The sequence below is a fragment of the Zingiber officinale genome, chromosome 8B (assembly GCF_018446385.1).
Source record: "Zingiber officinale cultivar Zhangliang chromosome 8B, Zo_v1.1, whole genome shotgun sequence".
In the NCBI taxonomy this organism is placed as follows: domain Eukaryota; kingdom Viridiplantae; phylum Streptophyta; class Magnoliopsida; order Zingiberales; family Zingiberaceae; genus Zingiber; species Zingiber officinale.
The window spans coordinates 52,297,321-52,319,116 of record NC_056001.1 but is presented as its reverse complement, the minus strand read 5'-3'; the positions used below and the strand labels follow the sequence as shown (position 1 = coordinate 52,319,116).

The 21,796-nt window shown below is 40.2% G+C and overlaps 1 protein-coding gene across 1 annotated transcript in view; it reads left to right on the top strand.

Moving 5' to 3' along the window:
• LOC122013818 (WD repeat-containing protein 75-like) overlaps positions 1 to 16,284 on the top strand; it is a 28,283-nt gene extending 11,999 nt beyond the window's left edge. Inside the window, exons 10-13 of the mRNA XM_042570043.1 lie at positions 11,138 to 11,236; positions 11,415 to 11,495; positions 15,867 to 15,960; positions 16,025 to 16,284. Of these exons, the coding sequence (XP_042425977.1) occupies positions 11,138 to 11,236; positions 11,415 to 11,495; positions 15,867 to 15,960; positions 16,025 to 16,284 (534 nt within the window). The remainder of the gene's footprint in view (positions 1 to 11,137; positions 11,237 to 11,414; positions 11,496 to 15,866; positions 15,961 to 16,024) is intronic.
• The last annotated feature ends 5,512 nt before the right edge of the window (positions 16,285 to 21,796 follow it).

The window sequence follows — 21,796 nt, the reverse complement described above, 5'->3', positions numbered from 1 at the left end:
GCTGCTTCAAATGCATTTGACGCAGAGAACGTAGTGGAAAGATCCTTTGTCTCATTCCTTTGATGAGGCTTAATTTGAAACTAAGCACTGATATGGTACCTGCAACCTGTATCTCCAAAAGACTCACAGCAGAAGGTTAAACAGATATGGGCAAAAAGAAGTGCGAATCAGAAAATATCAGAGAAAGCGCATGCACAATGATCTTAACTATGGATCGATCAGCAGACCGATCACAGATCCTTGGACCGATCAGACAACAGCCTGATCGGTCTGAGGATGGTCTGATCGGTCGTGGCGACCGATCAGATTGGATGTGGATCGGTTCATAGACCGATCCACCACCCTTTTTCTTCTGCGGCATTTTCTCCTGATCGGTCTACAGACTGATCAGATTGCACTCAGTGTGCTACTAAGTGTTTCCTGATCGGTCTACAGACCGATCAGATTACACTCAGTGTGCTACTGAGTGTTTCCTGATCGATCGGTCACCAGACCGATCAGAGAATTTAGTCTTACTAGATCGGTCTGCAGACCGATCAGTCATCCAAAGTATCACTGGATCGGTCTGTTGACCGATCCAACGCCTATGTGATACTAGGATTGGTCCGAGAACGAGCTACCGAGCCCTCTCTGACCTAATCTGGTCCAGAGAACGAGCTCCTGAGCCCTCTCTGACCTAGTCTGGTCCAGAGAACGAGCTCCCAAGCCCTCTCTGACCTAGTCTGGTCCAGAGAACGAGCTACCGAGCCCTCTCTAATCTAGTCCGGTTCAGAGAACGATCTCCCGAGCCCTCTCTGACCTAGTCTGGTCCAGAGAACGAGCTACCGAGCCCTCTCTGACCTAGTCCGGAGAACGAGCTACCGAGCCCTCTCCGACTTCGTCAGGTCCAGAGAACGAGCTACCGAGCCCTCTCTGACCTAGTCCGGAGAACGAGCTACCGAGCCCTCTCCGACTTCGTCCGGTCCAGAGAACGAGCTACCGAGCCCTCTCCGACCTAGTCCGGAGAACAAGCTACCGAGCCCTCTCCGACTTCGCGTGCCAAGTTTCCAACTTGGACTTTTCCCTTCCACATGATCAACCTTGATCAGTAATCAATCCGAGTTCAATTAATCATCTGATACAAACTTAAATCGGTGTCAACATCAAAACAACAGCCAGGTCAGACTGTATCAACAATTACAATAATAATCATGTCATCAACATATAATGATAAAATAATATGACCTATACTCGTATATCTAATAAATAATGCTCAATTATTATTACTAGGATGAAAATCAAGTGAAGTAATCACTGAAGAAAATTTCTCAAACCAAGCACGAGGTGTTTGTTTGAGACCATGAAGCATTTTACGAAGTCTGTAAACTTCACTAGGTTGGTGTGAAACTCCAAGAGAATGTGTCATATAAACTTCTTCATGAATATTATCATTTAGAAATGCATTCTTGACATCAATCTAAGATATTCTCCATTGACAAACATAAACAACAACAAGTAGAATATGAACAATCATCTTTTTTGTAAAAGGGATAAATGTTTCCTTATAATCCATATAATACTTCTGAGAATAATCTTTACCAATAAAATGAGCTTTGTATTATTTGATAGATCCATCGGATTTAGTTTTGATCTTATATACCCAATGAGAACCAATGGTGTATTTTCCTAGTGGCAGCAGTACTAAATCCCATGTACGAATTTGATGCAACGTAGTTAGTTAATCATAGCATTATGCCAAAGTGGGTTATGAGCAGCTTCTCTATATATACATGCTCAAAAAGACAATGAACAGATGCAACAAAATGAAATAAAAAAATGAGAATAATAATAGTAAGCAAAATATGGTAGTTTAGTAGACTTATGAACACAAGTGGACTAATGACGGTGGAGAGAAGGATCATTTATAATCTCAGGAGATGATTAGGTAGTGACAGAAGGAGAAGCACATGTCTCAGGAGCTAAAGTATCACATTCAGTTTAACTACCAGTAGGGGCTATGAGTGAAGGTTTCTCAGTGTCAATATTGAAAGGATCAATGTAAAATAGATCTAACTTTGTTATATTATGTGAACTAGTTGAAATATAAAAGAGTGGAATATGCTTTAAAAACATAATATGATGAGAGATATACAATTTTTGATTAATCGGATCAAAGTAATGATATCCTTTTTTATCAACACCATAAACCAAAAAGACACACAGAGCAGATCAAGGGGCTAATTTATTATGCTCAACATGTAGACAAAGAACGAAGTAAGTACAACCAAAAATACACAAAGAGGAAAAGGTAGTAGCTCGCCCATATAATTTTTCAAAAGGTGACAAGCTTAAATTATGTGAGGTTGGAATTATATTAATCATGTGAGCAGCGGTAAGGATTCCTTCCCCCCCAAAAGGTACTAGGAACACCGACCGATAATAAAAATGAACGGGTTGTTTCAACAAGATGCTTATATTTCCATTCAGCCATACCATTTTGTTCAAGAGTATTTGTACATGAAATTTGATGAATAGTACCATCAGAAGCAAGTAAATATGAAAAATCATTCGAAGTGTATACACCTCCAAATTATAACGAACGCACTTTATGATACCAGAATGTTAAGTTTTCATAAGAGTTCTAAAGTTATTGAAAATGGACAATTCAAGATCCACGATCTCTTGAATCATATCGATGGATAATTTACTAAAAATCTTTTCCAGAACCGTCAAAAAGAAAATTGAGTACAAATGATCAGAGGAAAGGTAGCAATCCTACACTTCCTCTATTCAATAAAAATAATAGACAATTACAACTTTAAATTAAAATGTACCCACTCATAGTAGAGGGGAGTCGAAGCTTGGAGTCGATGTTGTAGCGTCATAGTAGAGCAGTTTGTGTGTAATCTAAACAGTCGAATGATGCAACAATTTTGTAGAGAGGTTGTTCTGAGGCTCCTTTTATAGCCATCGCTGGGTGCCTGGATTGAAGTTTATCTGATCTTGTTTCATCACTGATTTATTCATGTCTAGGCGCCTGGACCCAGTCCAGGCGCCTGGACCCAGTCCAGGCGCCTGGACCGCTGATGTGTCTATGCCTTGTCGAAGCTTTATCTCTAAATATTTATCTAGATTTGAGAGCCTGGACTAGTCCAGACGCTTGGACTCTGACGTGTACCGACTAATCCGAGTGTGCCACCTTAGTTGGTCGCCTGCCTGACTTTGGGCTATTCCAGGTGCCTGGACTAGGTTCGGGCCCCCGAACCCTTCCCGGGCACTTGGAGACTCTTTTTCAGTAACTAATTTCATACATCACAAGGTTAGCACTGTTGGTTGATACTCGGAATATCATACCGGTTCCCCTATATAAAAATTTTGTACAAGTCCTGAACCATTTCTAACAACCTATTGTGCTCTTTAGAAATTAAATTAGGAATTGCAAACGAAACTTAATATTATTGATTTCAAATTTAACTTATCTGTTCTTAGAGGTCTAGACTTGGATCGCAAACGATACTTAACATTATTGATCCAAATTCACCCATATTACAAATTCAATTAAATATTAATTTCATAGATTGGTTTCCAGGTTAAACATGGCGAGGCACTAGGCCTTCTTGGGTATGGGAGCATCCACCACTTCCTAGACAAAGCCTTTCAACGAAATTTAATATTTAATTTCCTTATAGTAACCCTAGGTTTAACCAAAAGGAACAATCGAATCACAAGATCGAAAAAAAATAAAAAAATACAAACTTGAATCACAAATTCAAAATCTAGAATCATATGTCTCTTGTGTTTGGTATTTCAAGATCTATACAAAGAAAACTAGTATGATGAGCAATAGAATTACTAGTTATACATTTCTTTGTAAGCAACAACCTCTTAATCTTCTATTGTATTCCTCTTCTTATCTCGAACGTCGTGTGAGTGACGATCTACTGAGACAAGAACCTCCCAAGCTTCCTTCTTCTCCAAGCAAGTTTCGGCCACCACAAGAATTTCAAGAGAAGATGAGGTTCAGCCACCACCAAGCTCCAAGGGATGCTAAGAAACAAGACCTCCTATCTCTCCTTCTTACTTTAACAAGATCCGGCCACCAACCAAGCTCCTTGAGATGAAGATACCGCCGGCCAAGGAAGAAGAATAGGAGAGGGAGAGGAAGAGAGGGGCCGACCACCAACCAAGGAAGAGAGGAATAATAGAAGAGATATTGTTATCAGGTAAGACACCTCTACCCTCTCTTTTATATTCCTTGGTCTTGGCAAATAAAGAAAGTTTTATTAAAACTTCCTTATTCTCTTTGCCAATGAAAGGAAAGTTTAATAAAATTTCCCTTTCAAACTATATATGTCTGGCCACCTTAATCCCTCCATGCAAGGAAAGTTTTAAACACAAAATTAAAACTTCCTAATTTATTTCCGGAAATTTTTAAATAAAAATTTCTCTTTTGAAAATTCCCTTCATGGTTAGTCATAAAAGGAAACTTTTATAAATTAAAATCTCTCTATTAAAACATGTGAATGATTTACAAAAAGGAAAGTTTTCTTTAAAATTAAAATCTTCCTTTCAATCTACAAAAGGAAATATTTAATTTTAAAACTCTCTTTTAAATCATGAGGATGATTACAAAAAAAAAAGTTTATCAAAAATTAAAATCTTCCTTTTAACTATAAATAAGGAAAGATATCAAACCTTTCACTTAATCTTTTGTAGAAAACTATAAAAGAGAAATTTTAAATTTTAAACTCTCTTTTAAAATCATGGCTTCCACATAAGAAAAATTTTAAAAAAATAAAAAACCTTTTAATTTATTGTGGCCGGCCACACCAAGCTTGGGTTCAAGCTAGGGTTGGCCACCTAATGAAACCAACTCACCTTGGTTTGGCCGGCCTTAGCTTAGGTTCCAAGCTAGGCTTGGCCGACCACTTTAAGGTGGGTAAGAAGGTGGGTATGAGTGGGTATAATACTTTATAAATAAGAGGCTATGATAGGGACCGAGAGGAGGAATTGGTTTTGGTCTCCCGATGAAATTAAGCTTCCCGTGTTCGCCCCGAACACCCAACTTAATTTCATCAATAATAATTCATATTATTAAAGAATTATTATTGAACTACCACACCAATCCCAAATTACATTTTGGGCTCCTTCTTATCATGAGTGTGTTAGTCTCCCTGTGTTTAAGATATAGAATGGCTACTGATTAAATGAGTTACTGACAACTCGCTTAATTAATATCTAGCTCCAAGAGTAGTACCACTCAGCCTTATCATCAGGGTTTACATGACAATCCTTATGAGCTCCTCTTGGGGACATCATCAACCTAGATTACTAGGACACAGTTTCCTTCTATAATCAACAACACACACTATAAATAATATCATTTTTCAACTTATCGGGCCTATTGATTTATTGAACTAAATCGCACCCTTTGATAAGTCAAAGAAATAAATACTAGATATATGTGCTTGTTATTATATCAGAATTAAGAGCACACACTTCCATAATAACAAAGGTCTTGTTCTTTTATGCAGTCAGTATAAAAAGAACTTATCTTAAATGGTCATGCTCAATATACTCAGAGTGTACTAGTGTAATTTAATAGTTAAGATAAACGAATACCAAATTACACTACGACTATTCCAATGGTTTGTTCCTTTCCATCTTAGTCGTGAGCTACTGTTTATAATTTATAAGGAATTGATAACATGATCTTCTGTGTGTGACACCACACACCATGTTATCTACAATATAAATTAATTAAACAACTACACTTAACATAAAAATGTAGACATTTGACCAATATGATTTTTTATTTCAAATATAAATGTTTACAAAAAGCTAGGCTTTTAGTATACACTCTAACAAGCACAACAAAGTATAACCTACAAAACTAAGTTAACACAATACATAGATAGTATTATTAATTAGATCATGTCTTCTCAAGATCAGGATCTAGTCATGGTCTCAATTTAGATTTCCCAAATGGCTCTAAGCTGGACCACACCTAGTGTCCCACCGGAACTTGTCCTCGCTGGATCTCTCTCCTCCAATGACTTACATCACTTACCATTTTACAATCAATTGACTTGTCTTTTGACCCACCAGGTCTTCCCTCCAGTTGTCAGGTTCGCAGACTCGAATGAACTTCATCCCACTGTTAGGTTCCACAGACCCAGCTAGACTTGCTGTCAGATATTGGGTCACTCCTTGACTTATCTAGACTTGTGCTAGTTATCAAGTTCTCATACCTAATTGGTCTTCATCTTAGTGTCAAGTCCTCTAAATTCGTCAATTCATGCACACTTGGTAAAAAGGTTAAATAACATAACATCTAAATTTAATCTATCTGTTATTCATTAAAACCAAGTTTGACCATTGATGTTAACTGCACTAACAATCTTTCCCTTTTTGATGCAATGACAACCTAGGTTAAAGTTAAAAAAATTTACAAGAATAAAGAATATTATTACGATTTAAGAGAATAAAATTAGTTTAACTTTTTGTTTATTCTCTTGATCATTTTAGGGTTAAGATTTCCATAGAATTCTTATTTTTACTTAGTTAAACCCTTACCCTGTTCTTTTTGCATTCATCAAAAATGGATATGTAAATAAGTTCCACCAAAAGTATAAAATATGTAAATAAACTAAGTAAGCTTATAAAACAATAAAGGTTTTTAGGTCTATTTCAGGAAGAGGTTTTCTAAAAAATTTAAAGATAGTTTTAAACATTTAGAGTTTCAAAGTAAATATCAAGAGTTTTCAAAGTAAATTTTGAACATTTTTTTAAAGCAACCTTTTTCAAGAATAGTCAAAATAATTTTCTTTTAAGTAAGGAAATTTAGAAAATGATTGATAAGTTTGAATTTTGAAAATTCACTTCTAAGCAAATGGTTTAAAACTTTGAAAAAAAGATTTGATGAAGTAAATTTTTGAAAATATATTTCCAAGCAAATTTTCAAAAGATATCTCAACCAATTTTCAAAAGAATTTTCAAAGTATTTTCTAAAACAACTTTCAAAATATTTTTCAAAGTAAGAAATTTTGCAAGTATTTTTCAAGGTATTTTAATGAAGTTTATCAAAGCAACTTCCAAAATATTTTTCAAAGCAGGTTTTAAAGTGTTTTTTTTTTAAATGTTAAAGTAATTTTGAAAGTATTTTTCAAACAAAAATTAAGAGTTTTGCAAAAGATTTTAAAAGTATTTCTCAAGAGATTTTTCAATGTAATTTCCAAAATATTTAGAAAGTAATTTTCAAAATATTTTTCAATTTTTTAAAAATAGATTCTTCCCTTAATCTGATATTACTTTTAAAAATAATCATCTAAAAATTTATCCTTAAATGTTTAACTTTTAATTAATAAGTAACTATTAGAAAATAGTAGTTTTTACTAGGTTAATCAAGTTAAGTATATTTATCTAGCTAGTTATTCACTATGGAGAACTACTTAACTCGATCAATATATTTTGATATTTTTTCTCCTAGACTTATATTGATATACTGAAATAAGTATATGAAGTTCAAGCAAAATCCTATGAATGTCACACCATTCTAGATTTTTGAATTCATAAATAAGATAACCCTAATGTGCTTATGAGATGTTGGCTGCCTAAAAACTATAGGTACATGTTCACTAAGGGGAATACCTAGGCTAAATCCATAACAAAATTTGTTAAACACTACGAAAAAAAATGAGATTTTTTAGAAAATTTAAAGAAGTTGCCTAGAATTTAAATTTTGAAAAATAAAGTAAATAGATAATAATGTAAACAAATAAGTCCTAATCTATTATGCACATTCCTAATTGTTGTCTTATATTACTAAATTCGAATTTTATGAGTGGTTTAGTAAAGATGTCAATTAGATTTGGCTTGAACTCAACATAGTTGAGTTCAATATCTCCTCCGGCCATATGGTCTCTTACAAAATGATATTTGATTTCAATGTGTTTTATTCGTAAATGATGCATTGGATTTTTTGTTAAGTTAATTTATAATTTTAATTGAGGTTAATTAAGTTTTAACTAGGTTTTAAATTTTAATTAAGTTTAAATTTTAATTAAGGTTTAAGTTTAATTAAGGTTAAAGTTTAAGTTTAAATTTTAATTAAGTTTTTAAATTTTAAATTTTAATTAAATTTAAATTTTATAAATTTTGATAAAGTTTAAACTAAAGTTTAAGTTTAAATTTTAATTAAGTTTTTTAGTTAAGTTTTTAAATTTTAATTGAATTTAAATTTTGATCAACTATAAATTTTAATTAAGTTTAAATTTTTAAGATTAAAGTTTATTAAGTTTAAAGTCTATTTTAAAATTTTAATTAAGTTTAAAAGTCAAAATTTAATTTTAATTAACTCTAAATTTAATTTGAATTTTAACTTTAATTAGATTTAATTTAACCTTAAGTTGATTTAAGTTTATTTTTATTTTTATTTTATTTTAATATTAATTTAAATTTAAATCAATTTTAATTTAATTTTTAATTTTAGATTTGATTTTAATTTAATTTAAATTTAAATTTAGTTTTAATTTGAGTTTAATTTAAAATTTTAATTTAATTTAAAATTTTAATTTAATTTTAATTTAATTTTAATTTAATTTAAAATTTTAATTAAATTTTAAATTTTAATTTAATTTTAAATTTTAATTTAATTTTAAATTTTAATTAAATTAAAATTAAATTTAAATTTAAATTTAAATTTAAAATAGTTTTAATTTGAATTTAATTTATTTTTTATTTTTAATTTAAATTAGTTTTATCTTAATTATCTCACCCTGTCAAGGTATTCCTATAGTTTTATGAGATTAATTTATCAGATTTGAAAATAGTTTGACCTTGTGTTAGATTCATGTTTTATTGTCAATTAATTAAATGCACATTTTAAAAATTGGTTTCTAGGCTGTGGCGAGGCATAGGGGTCTTCTTGGTTATCGGAACAATGACCACTTCTAGATAAAATCTTTTTAAGAAATTGGGCATTAAGCCTTTCTATTGATAAACTTGCTCTAACTAGTCTAGGATGCGGTGAGGTAATTTTGGTTAGTTCCATTTAGTTAAGTAGACCAAGAAGGGTACTCCTTACTTCACTTGACTCCCTAGGCCAAGCTTCCCTAATGTATTATCTGTTAGTGTGGTTTGCACTAACGGTCTAACTCAGGTTTTGATGAATAATAAGTAAGTTAAGTTAGGTGTTTTTGTAATCTAATTGATTTACCGAGTGTGCAGGAATTGATGAGTCCAACGGACTGGACACCAAGCTAAAATCCAGCTAGGTCGGCAGGACTGGATAGGTAAACGGGCCTACCGGATATCTAGCAGAAAGTTCGGTTTAGTCCGTAGGACCGGACAACCAATAGAAGTCTAGTTGGGTCTACGGACTGGACAACTAGCATGAAGACCTGGTGGGTCAGAAGACTAGTCAAACCAACTGCAAGATGATAAGTAAAGGTAAGTCATTAGAGGAGAGTGACTTTGTGAGGACGCATCCCGGTTGAGGGATAGTAGGCGTCGGTCTAGGTTAGGTCCATTTTGGATCACTAATCCGAGACCTTAACTAGATTCTGGTCCTGCGATGACAGGAACTAATTACTACTTCTTATTTTTCACTATGCTAACTTTTTTTGTAGGTTAGATATTTAATTTTGGACTAACACAACTTGCAGGGTAAAAGGAGCAAAAAGCCTTCGAATGAACAGTACCTGAAGGCGCCTTCAATGGCTATGGAAGGCACTTTCGTACTGTTCATGGAATGCGCCTTCAATGGCTTGAAGGCGGCTTCCGCAGGATAGAATTCAAACCTCATTGCGGATAGAACCTGGGCTATTCAGGATCAGATTTCCCAAATTGGAGGTGTTAGAGTGTATACTAAAAGCCTAGCTTTTTGTAAACATTTTATTGTGAAATAAAGAATCACATTGGTCAAATGTCTACATTTATATGCTAAATATAGTTGTTCAATTAATTTATATTGTAGATAACATGGTGTGTGGTGTCACACACAAAAGATCATGTTATCAATTCCTTATAAATTATAAACAGTAGCTCACGACAAGATGGAAAGGAATGAACCATTGGAATAGTCGTAGTGTAATTTGGTATTAGTTTATCTTAACTATAAAATTACACTAGTACACTCAGAGTGTACTGAGATGGACCATTTAAGGTAAGTTCTTTTATACTGACTTAATAAAATAACTAGATCTTTGTTATTATGGAAGTGTGTGCTCTTAATCCCAATAGAGTAACAAGCACGTGTACTTAGTATTTATTTCTTTGATTTATCAAAGGGTGAGATTTAGCTCGATAAATCAAGAGGTCTGATAAGTTGGAAAATGATATTATTTATAGTGTGTGTTGTTGATTATAGAAAGAAACTATGTCCTAGTAATCTAGGTTGATGATGTCCCCAAGAGGAGCTCATAAGGATTGTCATGTAAACCCTGCAGGTGGACTTAGTTTGACATGACAATAAGGTTGAGTGGTACTACTCTTGGAGTTGGATACTAATTAAGTGAGTTGTCAGTAACTCATTTAATTAGTGGGTATTCTGTATCTTAAACACAAGGAGACTAACACACTCATGATAAGAAGGAGCCCAAAATGTAATTTGGGATTGGTGCGGTAGTTCAATAATAATTCTTTAGTGGTGATCCCATCCGGAAGCTGAGTCGAATGAAGGCGGGCCGCGCTGTTGTTGGTGTTGACAGGAAGTCGCTGATAAGCCTGGTTGACCTGGCACCTGCTGGAAAAGCTTACACGAGCGGATGACGGGGGTGATGACGAAGAAAGGATCCTACGCACACTCGGACGAGCCCAAGAGTTGTTAGAGACCAGAAACCAGAGAAAAAGTCCCCGAGTCAGGCCCTCCGACGCTCAAGTTAGGTACTTTTTCCCCAGAAATACAGAGAAAGGACTAAAAGTAAAGACAAGAATGAAATCACGAGTGAGCGTACCTGCGTAAGGGACAAAGCATCCATTTTTATATTACCATGGATGCTTCTAGAGTCTGACAGGTGTCAGGGAATATCGGATGTCAGACTTTGTCTGACGGTGAATAACACGTGGCGTCCTCTTATAGGTTTAGGAAGGAATCAACGGCCGGTGAGCACCAGACCGTTAGCATATTCTCTGACATGCATAGATTATTCCCTGACAGGTTGTTACGATTCCTTGGCTTGCTTGTCGTATAGTGTACGCCTACATCGCTCTGTTAACCCTGGACTGGATCCTTGTATCTGCCAGTCTCGACTTGTGGGTGCGGACCAACCTTTCCCGAGCTGCGTTTGCAGCTTCATAACTCCAGACCTGTATGCCCCTCTCTGTCTTGCGTGTCTTGCTTTGTGAACTCCCGACCTGCCTTACCTTGTAAGTCGTGACCTGTTTAAGCCTTCGTCTAGTTCTGCTTATTCTGAATTCCGATCTGTACATCTCAGCTTACTTCCGCTTATCCTGAATCCCGACCTGTACGCCTCAGCCTGCTTCTGCTTATCCTGAGTCCCGACCTGTACGTCTCAGTATGCTTCCGCTTATCCTGAGTCCTGACTTGTACGCCTCATCCTACTTCCGCTTATCCTGAGTCCCGACCTGTACGCTCCGGTCCATGTATCTTATGCCATAAGGCTATAAATCCTGACATGTATCCTTGGTTTACACATCCCGACCTGTGCGCTTAATCCATGTATTTTGAGTCATAAGGCCATAAATCCTGACCTGTATCCTTTGTTTGCACATCCCGACCTGTGTGCGCTAATCCATGTATTTTGAGTCGTAAGACTATAAATCCTGACCTGTACACTTGGTTTGCACATCCCGACCTATGTGCGCTAATCCATATATTTTGAGTCATAAGGACATAAATCCTGACATGTATCCTTGGTTTGCACATCCCGACCTGTGTGTGCTAATCCATGTATTTTGAGCCGTAAGGCCATAAATCCTGACTTGTATCCTTGGTTTGCACATCCCGACCTATGTGCGCTAATCCATGTGTTTTGAGTCGTACGGCCATAAATCCTGACCTGTATTCTTGGTTTGCACATCCCGACCTGTGTGAGCTGATCCATGTGTTCTGAGTCGTAAGGCCATAAATCCTGACATGTATCCTTGGTTTACACATCCCGACCTGTGTGCGCTAATCCATGTATTTTGAGTCGTACGGCCATAAATCATGACCTGTATCCTTGCTTCCGAGTTCCTACTCGACGCGCAGGCCTAACCTCGAATTAACACTTGTGCTCGACCAGGACCCTCTTATAACCCGACCCTTCGATCTTCCACGTAGGCCGGATTATTGACCTCCATGTAGGCCAGACTCTTGACCACCACGTTGGCCTGACTTTTGATCGCCCCGTGAGCTTGACTTCTGACCGCCACGTGAGCTTGACTTCTGACCCTCCAAAGGGCTTGACTTCCGACCACGTCATCTCCCTGACCCCACGATCATGCACCGTATCACAAGTCTCCCCCTCAAGTCTAGTCGAAGGAGGCTCTAGTCCGACTGACTAGACCCTTGTTCCGTTGTTACCTGGCCTGGATTTTGCATCTCTGGCTGACCCTTTTCCCGCTATCCTCAGAATTTCTCGTCCTCCTAAAAGATTAGCCAACTGAAGAGCACCATCAAACTTATTAAGGAAGAATTGGCTCAAGCCCAAGCTCATTTGGCAAAGAGGAATCACACCTCGGGATCTAGATCTTGTAATGATAATGTGAACTGACAAGTGTTCTTCAACCTTGCTTAAATAATACTCCGTCTCTCTTTATCTTCAAGGTTGTGGGTCTGTATTTCAACTTTTTATTAAAGAATATTCCTTGTGGTGCTTGCCTTCAAAATTACGGGTCCGTATTTCCTTGTTTCTTATAGCACTGTGTTCCATAGACCTACCACTCCTAGGAAATTTGCTAGAAAAGAAAACTTAGGAAATATGATCTATTTACCATACCCTTTTCTTACCAAAAAGGGTGAGAAAGTAGTAGTTTGCATGGACTTGCCTGTTCGTACCCTCGTATTGGTCATAGAAGTACAAATGCAGATCTGTTGAGCACAAAAATAGACCATGCAAATTCATATTGAGGCAAAAGGAAAAGATACTGACCGAGAAAGTCACTAATCGTGAGGGCAGGCTCACTTATAACTCGCCCTGAGGTGAGAGTCTAGGACAACGACCTGGACGGTCGTTGGGCATGAGAGCATAGCTCACTTATAACTCCCCCTGAGGCGAGAGTCTAGGACACCGACCTGGACGGTCGTTGGGCGTGAGAGCATGACTCACTTATAACTCATACTGGGGCGAGAGTCTGGGACACCGACCTGGACGGTCGTTGGGCGTGAGAGCATAGCTCACTTATAACTCGCACTGGGGCGAGAGGCTGGGACACCGACCTAGGCGGTCGTTGGGTGTGAGAGCATAGCTCACTTATAACTCGCACTGGGGCAATAGTCTGGGACACCGACCTGGGCGGTCGTTGGGCATAAGAGCATAGCTCACTTATAACTCGCACTGGGACGAGAGTCTGGGACACCGACTTGGGTGGTCGTTGGCCGTGAGAGCATAGCTCACTTATAACTCTCACTGGGGCGAGAGTCTGGGACACCGACCTGGGTGGTTGTTAGGCGTGAGAGCATAGCTCACTTATAACTCACACTGGGGCAAGAGTCTGGGACACCGACCTGGGCGGTCGTTGGGCGTGAGAGCATAGCTCACTTATAACTCACCCTGGAGCGAGAGTCTGGGACACCAACCTGGACGGTCGTTGGGCGTGAGAGCATAGCTCACTTATAACTCGCACTGAGATGAGAGTCTGGGACATCGACCTGGATGGTCGTTATGCGTGAGAGCATAGCTCACTTATAACTCGCAATAGGGCAAGAGTTTGAGACACCGACCTGGATGGTCGTTGGGCGTGAGAGCATAGCTCACTTATAACTCGCCCTGAGGCAAGAGTCTAGGACACCGACCTAGATGGTCGTTGGGCATGAGAGCATAGCTCACTTATAACTCGCACTGGGGCGAGAGTCTGGGACACCGACCTGGGCGGTCATTGGGTGTGAGAGCATAGCTCACTTATAACTCGTCCTGGGGCGAGAGTCTGGTACACCGACCTGGGCAGTCATTGGGTGTGAGAGCATAGCTCACTTATAACTCACATTGGGGCAATAGTCTGACACACTGACCTGGGCGGTCGTTGGGCGTGAGAACATAGCTCACTTATAACTCGCACTGAGGCGAGAGTCTGGGACACCGACTTAAGCGGTCGTTGGGCGTGAGAGCATAGCTCACTTATAACTCTCACTGGGGCGAGAGTCTGGGACACCGACCTGGGCAGTCGTTGGGCGTGAGAGCATAGCTCACTTATAACTCGCACTAGGGCGAGAGTCTGGGACACCGACTGAACGGTCGTTGGGCGTGAGAGCATAGCTCACTTATAACTCGTCTTGGGGCGAGAGTCTGGGACATCGACCTGGACAGTCGTTGGGCGTGAGAGTATAACTCACCCTAGGGCGAGAGTCTGGGGCACCGACCTGGATAGTCATTGGGCATGAGAGCATAGCTCACTTATAACTCGCACTAGGGCGAGAGTCTGGGACACGTCCTGGAAGCCATAAGAAAACTCTTCTTGGCTGGTCCAGGAATCTGATTAATAGTTGCATAGTTGTAGACTGGTCTGGAGGTCATTTATGAAATTCCTGCCCGGGTGACGTATTGTAGATGTCTGGCCAACTATGCGTACTTGCGATATTTCTTGCAAATATATCAAGCAAATTTTAATTAGAACAACACTTGTTTATTTTGAATCTTAAGGAGCGTCACATTCAAATTCCTGTGTCCCTTCGTTTTCCTTCCTCTTTCCTGAGGTGGGTTTATAATCATGACGCATGGTCTTGCGGTAACCGCATGGCTGCCTTTCTTGTTGACGTACGGTATTCTCGCGCTGGAATGATGTCATACAAAAATCTCTTTTCATGATTTCCTTGTCACATCCATCATTAAGACCTTTTTAATGCCTTTTCTAGAGAAGTGACATGTGTCTCCAGACCCTATACCACCACTGTAGTTGATCAGCACCTTTTAGCACACAATCCTAAATCCGACGACTCAAGTTACTGCGCCTTCCCCTCTTCTTTCGATGTTTCTGAGGGGCTTCCCTTTATAAACCCTAAAGGTTGTTCGCCATTACCTTCTCACCTTGCTATCGCTCTTCGGCTCTGTCGCTTCTTGCTCCATCTCTTAAGTTCTTCTCTGATTGCTACCCACAAACGCTTCTTCTCTTCGTCTTCGTCCTCCTCCTTACTTTATTCTCCAATGACGGAAGGTAACATAGCACCCTGGTATTCGTATTACATTTCTGATTTAGATGATAGCAACCTAGCCATGATTCAAGAAAGCCTGCACCTTACGACTGATCACCAACTACGTGCTCCGAGACCGACTAAGCACCCTTCTTCCCCTCCCAAGGGTTTTGTAACCTTCTTTAAATATCAACTCTTGGGAGGTCTCCGCTTTCCTCTTCATCCTATTTTCTCCTCTTTAAGTCAGTACTTTAAGATCCCTCTTTCATAGTTCGCACCGAATGCTATTCGTGCCATTTGTGGCATGGTCATCCTCTGTAGGGTGTACTAGATTCCCCTAACTGTCGAACTTTTCCATCATTTTTATTCATTGAAACGATCCGAGCTTGGCGTCTTCATGGTGCAGTCCAGGATTGGATGCAAATTTTTCTTCGATATGCCTTCCTCCAATAAAGGATGGAACTCTCGTTTTTTCTTTATCTGGCTGCCCGAGTTGGTAACCTGGCCGACCCAATGGCGCTCTGCTCTTCCTTCCCCCTTCAAGTTGTGTGACCATACCCATCATCCCACCTGTCATACCGCGTTCGAGAAACTACAGGGAGTACAACTTCTCCTCTCTGTTATATTGCGAGAAGGTTTTTTGCACTTCTTCGGACTCAGCCTGGTCCCGGCAGTTATAGGAGCCCCTTTTGGTAAGATGTTGCTCTTCCTTCCGTCGGTCTTCACTAACTGAAGTATTTCCTGCTTGCTTTGCAGAGGCTGCTATGTTCCGGGCCTACTCGAAGGGATCATCCCGACGGCCCAGTCATCTTTTGCAGGCTGTGGGTGATGAGGTTGAGAAGGGCCTGGCTGCCTCTTCGGCTACTTCTTCTCATGAAACTGCGAAGGAACCCTCAGCATCCTCCACCCCGCTGCTTCTGCCGGTGAGCCCTTCTGAGGCTATCCCTACAGCTTTGGAGCCCATCGAGGAAGAGAGGGCTCCCTCTCCGCCTCCAGACAAACGCCTGCGACTCTAGCGCAAGCGCAAGAGAGTCACTTCCTCGGCTCAATCTTCTCCGCTTACTCTACAAGAGCCAACTTCCTCCAAGCTCCCTAAAGTTCAAGTGCAAACCCCCAGGATTCCTGCTCAGGAGTCTCCTCGAGCGGCAGAAGTCCTGGCCCCTACTCCCGTCCAGGTCCTAGCTCCTGAGTAGGCCGGTCTTTCTGCTGGAGCTGTCGGAGACCAGCCCGGGATCTCTGCGATCCCCTCCGCTTTCCCGTCCACCTCATCCCCTTCAACCGCACACACCCAAGCACGGCCTCAAAGGAACGAGAGGGATTTCATAGCCTCTTGGCATCTACCCTCTGTGGTCGAATTAGAATCAAACCCAGTGGGGACTTCTGCGGAGGCAGGCATTGTTGGTTAGTCCTAAGAAAACGTACCGGTTCCACTGTACAAAAAATTTTGTACAAGTGTCGAACCTTTCCTTAAATAACCTATTGTGTTCTTTAAAAGTTAAATTAGGAATCGTAGACGGAACTTAACATCATTTATTCCAAATTACACTTATCTGTTCCTAATGGTTTAGATTTGAATCGCAAGCGGAACTTAACACTATTGATTCAAATCTACCTAAGTTATTAATTCATTAAATATTAATTTCTAAAATTGGCTTCCAGGACTGCATGGCGAGGCACTTGGCCTTCTTGGATATGGGAGCAACCACCACCACCTAGACAAAGCCTTTTAAGGAAAACTAATATTTAATTTCCTTAAATAACTCTAGGTTAACCAAAAAGAACAATCGAATCACAAATTCGAAAAAGAAGAAAACACAAACTCAAAAAATAAATTCAAAAAACTAGATCTAATTGCCTCTTGTATTTAGAATTCTTACAAAGAAAATAACTAGTGTGATACGGAAGAAAACTACTAGTTATACCTTCTCTTTGTAAGCTAATGACCTCAAGATCTTCTGCCGTATTCCTCACCTCGCCTTGGACGTCGTGTGGGCGACGATCCTTCAAGATGAACACCACCCAAAAGCTTCTTCCTCTTCTTCTAAAATCCGACCACCACCACCACCAAGGAGAAGAGAGCAAAAGGGAAAAGAGAAGGGAGAGAGGGGTCGGCCACTTGAGGTTCTCCAAGCAAGAGAATAAGAATTGTGTCTCATGAAGCCTCCTCACCCCTTCTTTTATATTACTTGCCCAAGGCAAATAAGGGAAGAATTTTTACAAAAATTAAAATCTTCCAAGAGTTTTTTCTTTTCCCTTTTAATTTTTCCTTTTCTTTCCTCTTGATTGAATCAATCACCAAAATTAATTGATGATGATTTTATTTATTTTAATTATGGTCGGCCTCTTGCTTGGGCACCAAGTAAGGTGGTCGGGCACCTCATCAAGAGAAAAAAGGAAATATATATATATATTTTTATAAAATTTTACAAGAAAAACTCTTATAAAATTTTACAAGCTCTCTTTCCTAAAGTAGGAGTTAAAAAAAGAAAGTTCTAAAAATTAAAACCATGTTTTAAATTTAAAGCTTCTCTTATAAAATTTTCTTTTTTAATATGATGATAGAAAATTTTAATTTTAAAACTTATCTCCCTTTTTTTTCTTAAACCATGAGGATGGTTAAAAAGGGAAAGTTTTAAAACTTTTAAAACTCTCTATTAAAACATGTGGCCTAATTCAAATAAGGAAAGTTTTAAAAATTAAAGTCTCTCTTTTAAAACTTATAGTTTTCTACAAAGAGAAGATTTTAAAAATTCAAAACAACCCTCCCTTTTTGAATTATTGTGGCCAGCCCCTTCATGCTTGGTCACCAAGCAAAGGGTCGGCCCCTATAAAAGAAGATGTGGTCGGCCCTTGGTTGGTCACCAAGCATTGGACCGGCCCCCTTCTTGGACACCAAGAAGAGCCTTACATTTGGATGGACTTGAGGCTATAATGAGGCTACGACAGGGACCTAGAGGAGAAATTAGTTTTGGCCTTTCGATGAGCTTGAGTATCCCGTGCTCGCCCCGAACACACAACTCAAGTTCATCGATAATAACTCATTCCACTAGAGAGTTATTATCGCACTACCGCACCAATCAAAAATTACATTATGGGCTCCTTCTTATTATGAGTGTGTTAGTCTCCCTGTGTTTAAGATAACAAATGTCCACTAATTAAGTAAGTTACTGACAACTCACGTAATTAATATCTAGCTCCAAGAGTAGTACCACTCAACTTCATTGTCATGTCGGACTAAGTTCACCTGTAGGGTTTAACATGACAATCCTTATGAGCTCCTCTTGGGGACATTCTCAACCAAGATAACTAGGACACAGATTCCTTCTATAATCAACAACACACACTGATCCGGTGATAAGGACGGGGGGCCCTCGTCGGCGGGGGATCAACGGCACGTGGGGGGTCAAAGGTCAAGATAGTCAACCCGAAGACCGGCCAACCGGACGGAGCAGGCCTACCGACAGGGCCCCGCAAGCCGACCGACCGTGAATCCTCCGAATCGAATGAAAGACAACCCGACTAGGGGTCGGGTTTCCGATGCTCAAGGTAAAAAGGTTTCAAGGGTCGAGCGGGTTGTCCGTTCGTCCAGTGCACAAGGTAGTACAGGCAGGAGCAGTCTCATCCGAGCATATGACCGATGCAGAAGTAATATGCTTGCCGAGCGACCGATCCGCTCGGCCCCGGAACAGACAAGGAACGCAAGAGGACAAAGGAGACAGGGGATAACATCATCCTCGAGACACCTGCCGCCGACAAGCAGCAGAGTTGGCGGTCGAGCCGTACACAGAATCATACGGTGGAAGCTTCCACCGTCACATCCGGGATATGCTCGGACGATTGCGGAATGGTGCCAGAGGTACTTTTCTGACACAGGCTTGTTAAGATATGTTTGGGGAAGCGTGCATACATCGGGAAACGTGCCCGTGCTTCCCCAGATGTCGACTAAGGTATACACACATCTCTACTGTAGCCTCATTACTCTGCCTCTCTCGTTGCCTGACTTGAGCGTCGGAGGGCCGTCGCCGGGAAACCCCTCCCGGCTCGGCTTCCTTGCAGGTTCGTCGGAGGGCTACACCACCAGTCGAAGACAGCGGAGCGTGCCACGTCCCCAGCGCCCGTCGACTCAGCGCTCGGACAGGATCACACACTATAAGTAATATCATTTCCCAACTTATCGGGCATATTGATTTATCGAGCTAAACCTCACCCTTTGATAAGTCAAAGAAATAAATATTAAATATATGTGCTTGTTATTATATTATGATTAAGAGCACACACTTTCATAATAACTAAGGTTTAGTTTTTTTATAAAGTTAGTACAAAAAGAACTTACCTAAAATGGTCCTACTCAATATACTTGGAGTATATCAGTGTAATTTATTAGTTAAGATAAACTAATACTTAATTACACTACGACTACTTCAACGGTTTGTTCCTTTCCATCTTAGTCGCGAGCAACTGTTTATAATTTATAAAGAACCAACAACATGATCTTCTGTGTGTGACACCACACACCATGTTGTCTACTATATAAATTAATTGAACAATTTACATTTAACAAATAAATGTAGATATTGACCACTGTGATTCTTTATTTTTAAATAAATGTTTATACAAAAGCTAGGCTTTTAGTATACACTCTAGCAGGCGTCCCTCCGATTCGTGCCAAAATTTCTCTGCATGGTGACCTAGCCGCTCTTTGGCGATCTGCCACCGAGCAATTTTGTGGAGGCTCCTAGTGGGAGAGTCTGGATCTGGCCGCCCGACATATTATATTGGTGAGCTTCCCTTTTTCTCGACTTAATTCTGACCTTATTTCTGATTTTCTTCTTGTTACCGAGCAGGCCTGCTCTAGTGGCCTGTGCCTGACCAATTTTGCCGCTGACCTGCTCTGAGAAATAGATTCCTTGAAGGCTCGCCTCCGAGAGTTGGAATTGTCGCTGACTCCTCGTGACCCGTTTGACCCTCTGGACTCTTATCTGCATGCGGCCGGGGAGTCTGCTCAGTCTGTTTGCAACCTGGCCTAGGAGTCCACCGACAAGATAAAAGAACTACAAGCGGCCCTGCAGACCAGCGATTCTAGGCTGAATTCAGAGGGGCAACGCCGCCGTCAGCTGGCGGATGAGTTGAAGGAGAAGAATTCCAAGCTGGCTTCTCTTGTTGTAGACCTGAAGGCACTCTAGGAGTCCCATACAGCCCTACAAAAAGACCTGAAGGTTGTCCAAGCAGACCTGGCCGCTAGCGCTGACCGGGAAAAGATTTTTAAGGCTCAGCAGGATCAGGCTCAGGCCACCATTAAATCCCTTCAGGCAGATCTCCACAAAGCACAAACGGAGATTTCCACCTTGAATAAAGAGAAGGCACTGACCCTGGCCTCTACAGAGGAAGTGCGGGTGGAGCTGGTGAAGTACAGATTAGGCGAAGGCGAGCGTCTTGAAGCTTACAGGCTCTCTTATATTAAGTCTCCCTTGTTCTAGAAGAAGATAGGAGATTTCGCCGACCGGATGGTCTGCTACGGGGGCGCGGGTGCATTGTGCTAACTATTTGAGCAAGGACTTCTTCGCTCCCCCCAAATTAACTTCCTGGACAGGGAGCATCTACTGGAAGAAGTTCCTAATGAAGCTTTCCCGTCCTTCGCCACAGATAACGACTTTTTGACTCTTCCGACTCCTCTCCCGAGTGATGTGCTTCCTTCAGACCTTCCTCCAGGCCCTCAGCCTTAATGTAATCCTCTGTATAAATTTGAAATTTGATAGAACCGCTCGTGTGCTTGAAGGTGTTAGAGCTGGCATAAACTTATGCTTGAAATTTGAAATCCCTCGCTCTATGATTGCCTAAACTGGCATAAATTTAGGAAATTCTTTATCGAGCCCCTCGGTTTTGAGAATTCTCGGTTGCGTATTCCTTGATCTCAGATCTACTAGTTCCTCGTCCTGGGATCTGTTTGTTTTCCCACTTGGGATTTGTTTATTTCCCGACCTCCGATCGACTCACTCCCCGACCTGTGATATGATTATTTCCCTGATCTGGGACTTGTTCTGAGCTTGATGACGTTTTGACTAGTGCTTCTTCCCTAGAACTCTGCTCTCTCAGCATCCCGAACTGGCTCCCGAGCTGGATTCATCCCATAACGAAATTGGCTCCCGAGCTGGACTTCTCCCTTAACGAAATTGGTTCCCGAGCTGGACTTTCTCCTTAACGAAATTGGTTCCCGAGCAAGGAACTCCTACCACTTTACCACGCAATACCATTCTTTTTCCGAGGTAATGCATGATGGCCCTCGTACATCGGGCCATCTACAGCAGCCTCGTTTTCTGTGAAGATCTAATGGCTCATCTTATTTCGATATTCTACAGCGCTTTTATTATGAGCTGTTGGATGGTATTTTGACCGTTTTGTCCTTGTGGGTTTCAGTTATAAATAGGTCACCGCCGCCACTTCATGGAACTTTTTCCTTTGCGATTCCTCTGTTATCGCTCTCTGCTCTTTCCACTTTCTTGCTTCCTCATGCCTTCTGCTCTTTGCTTC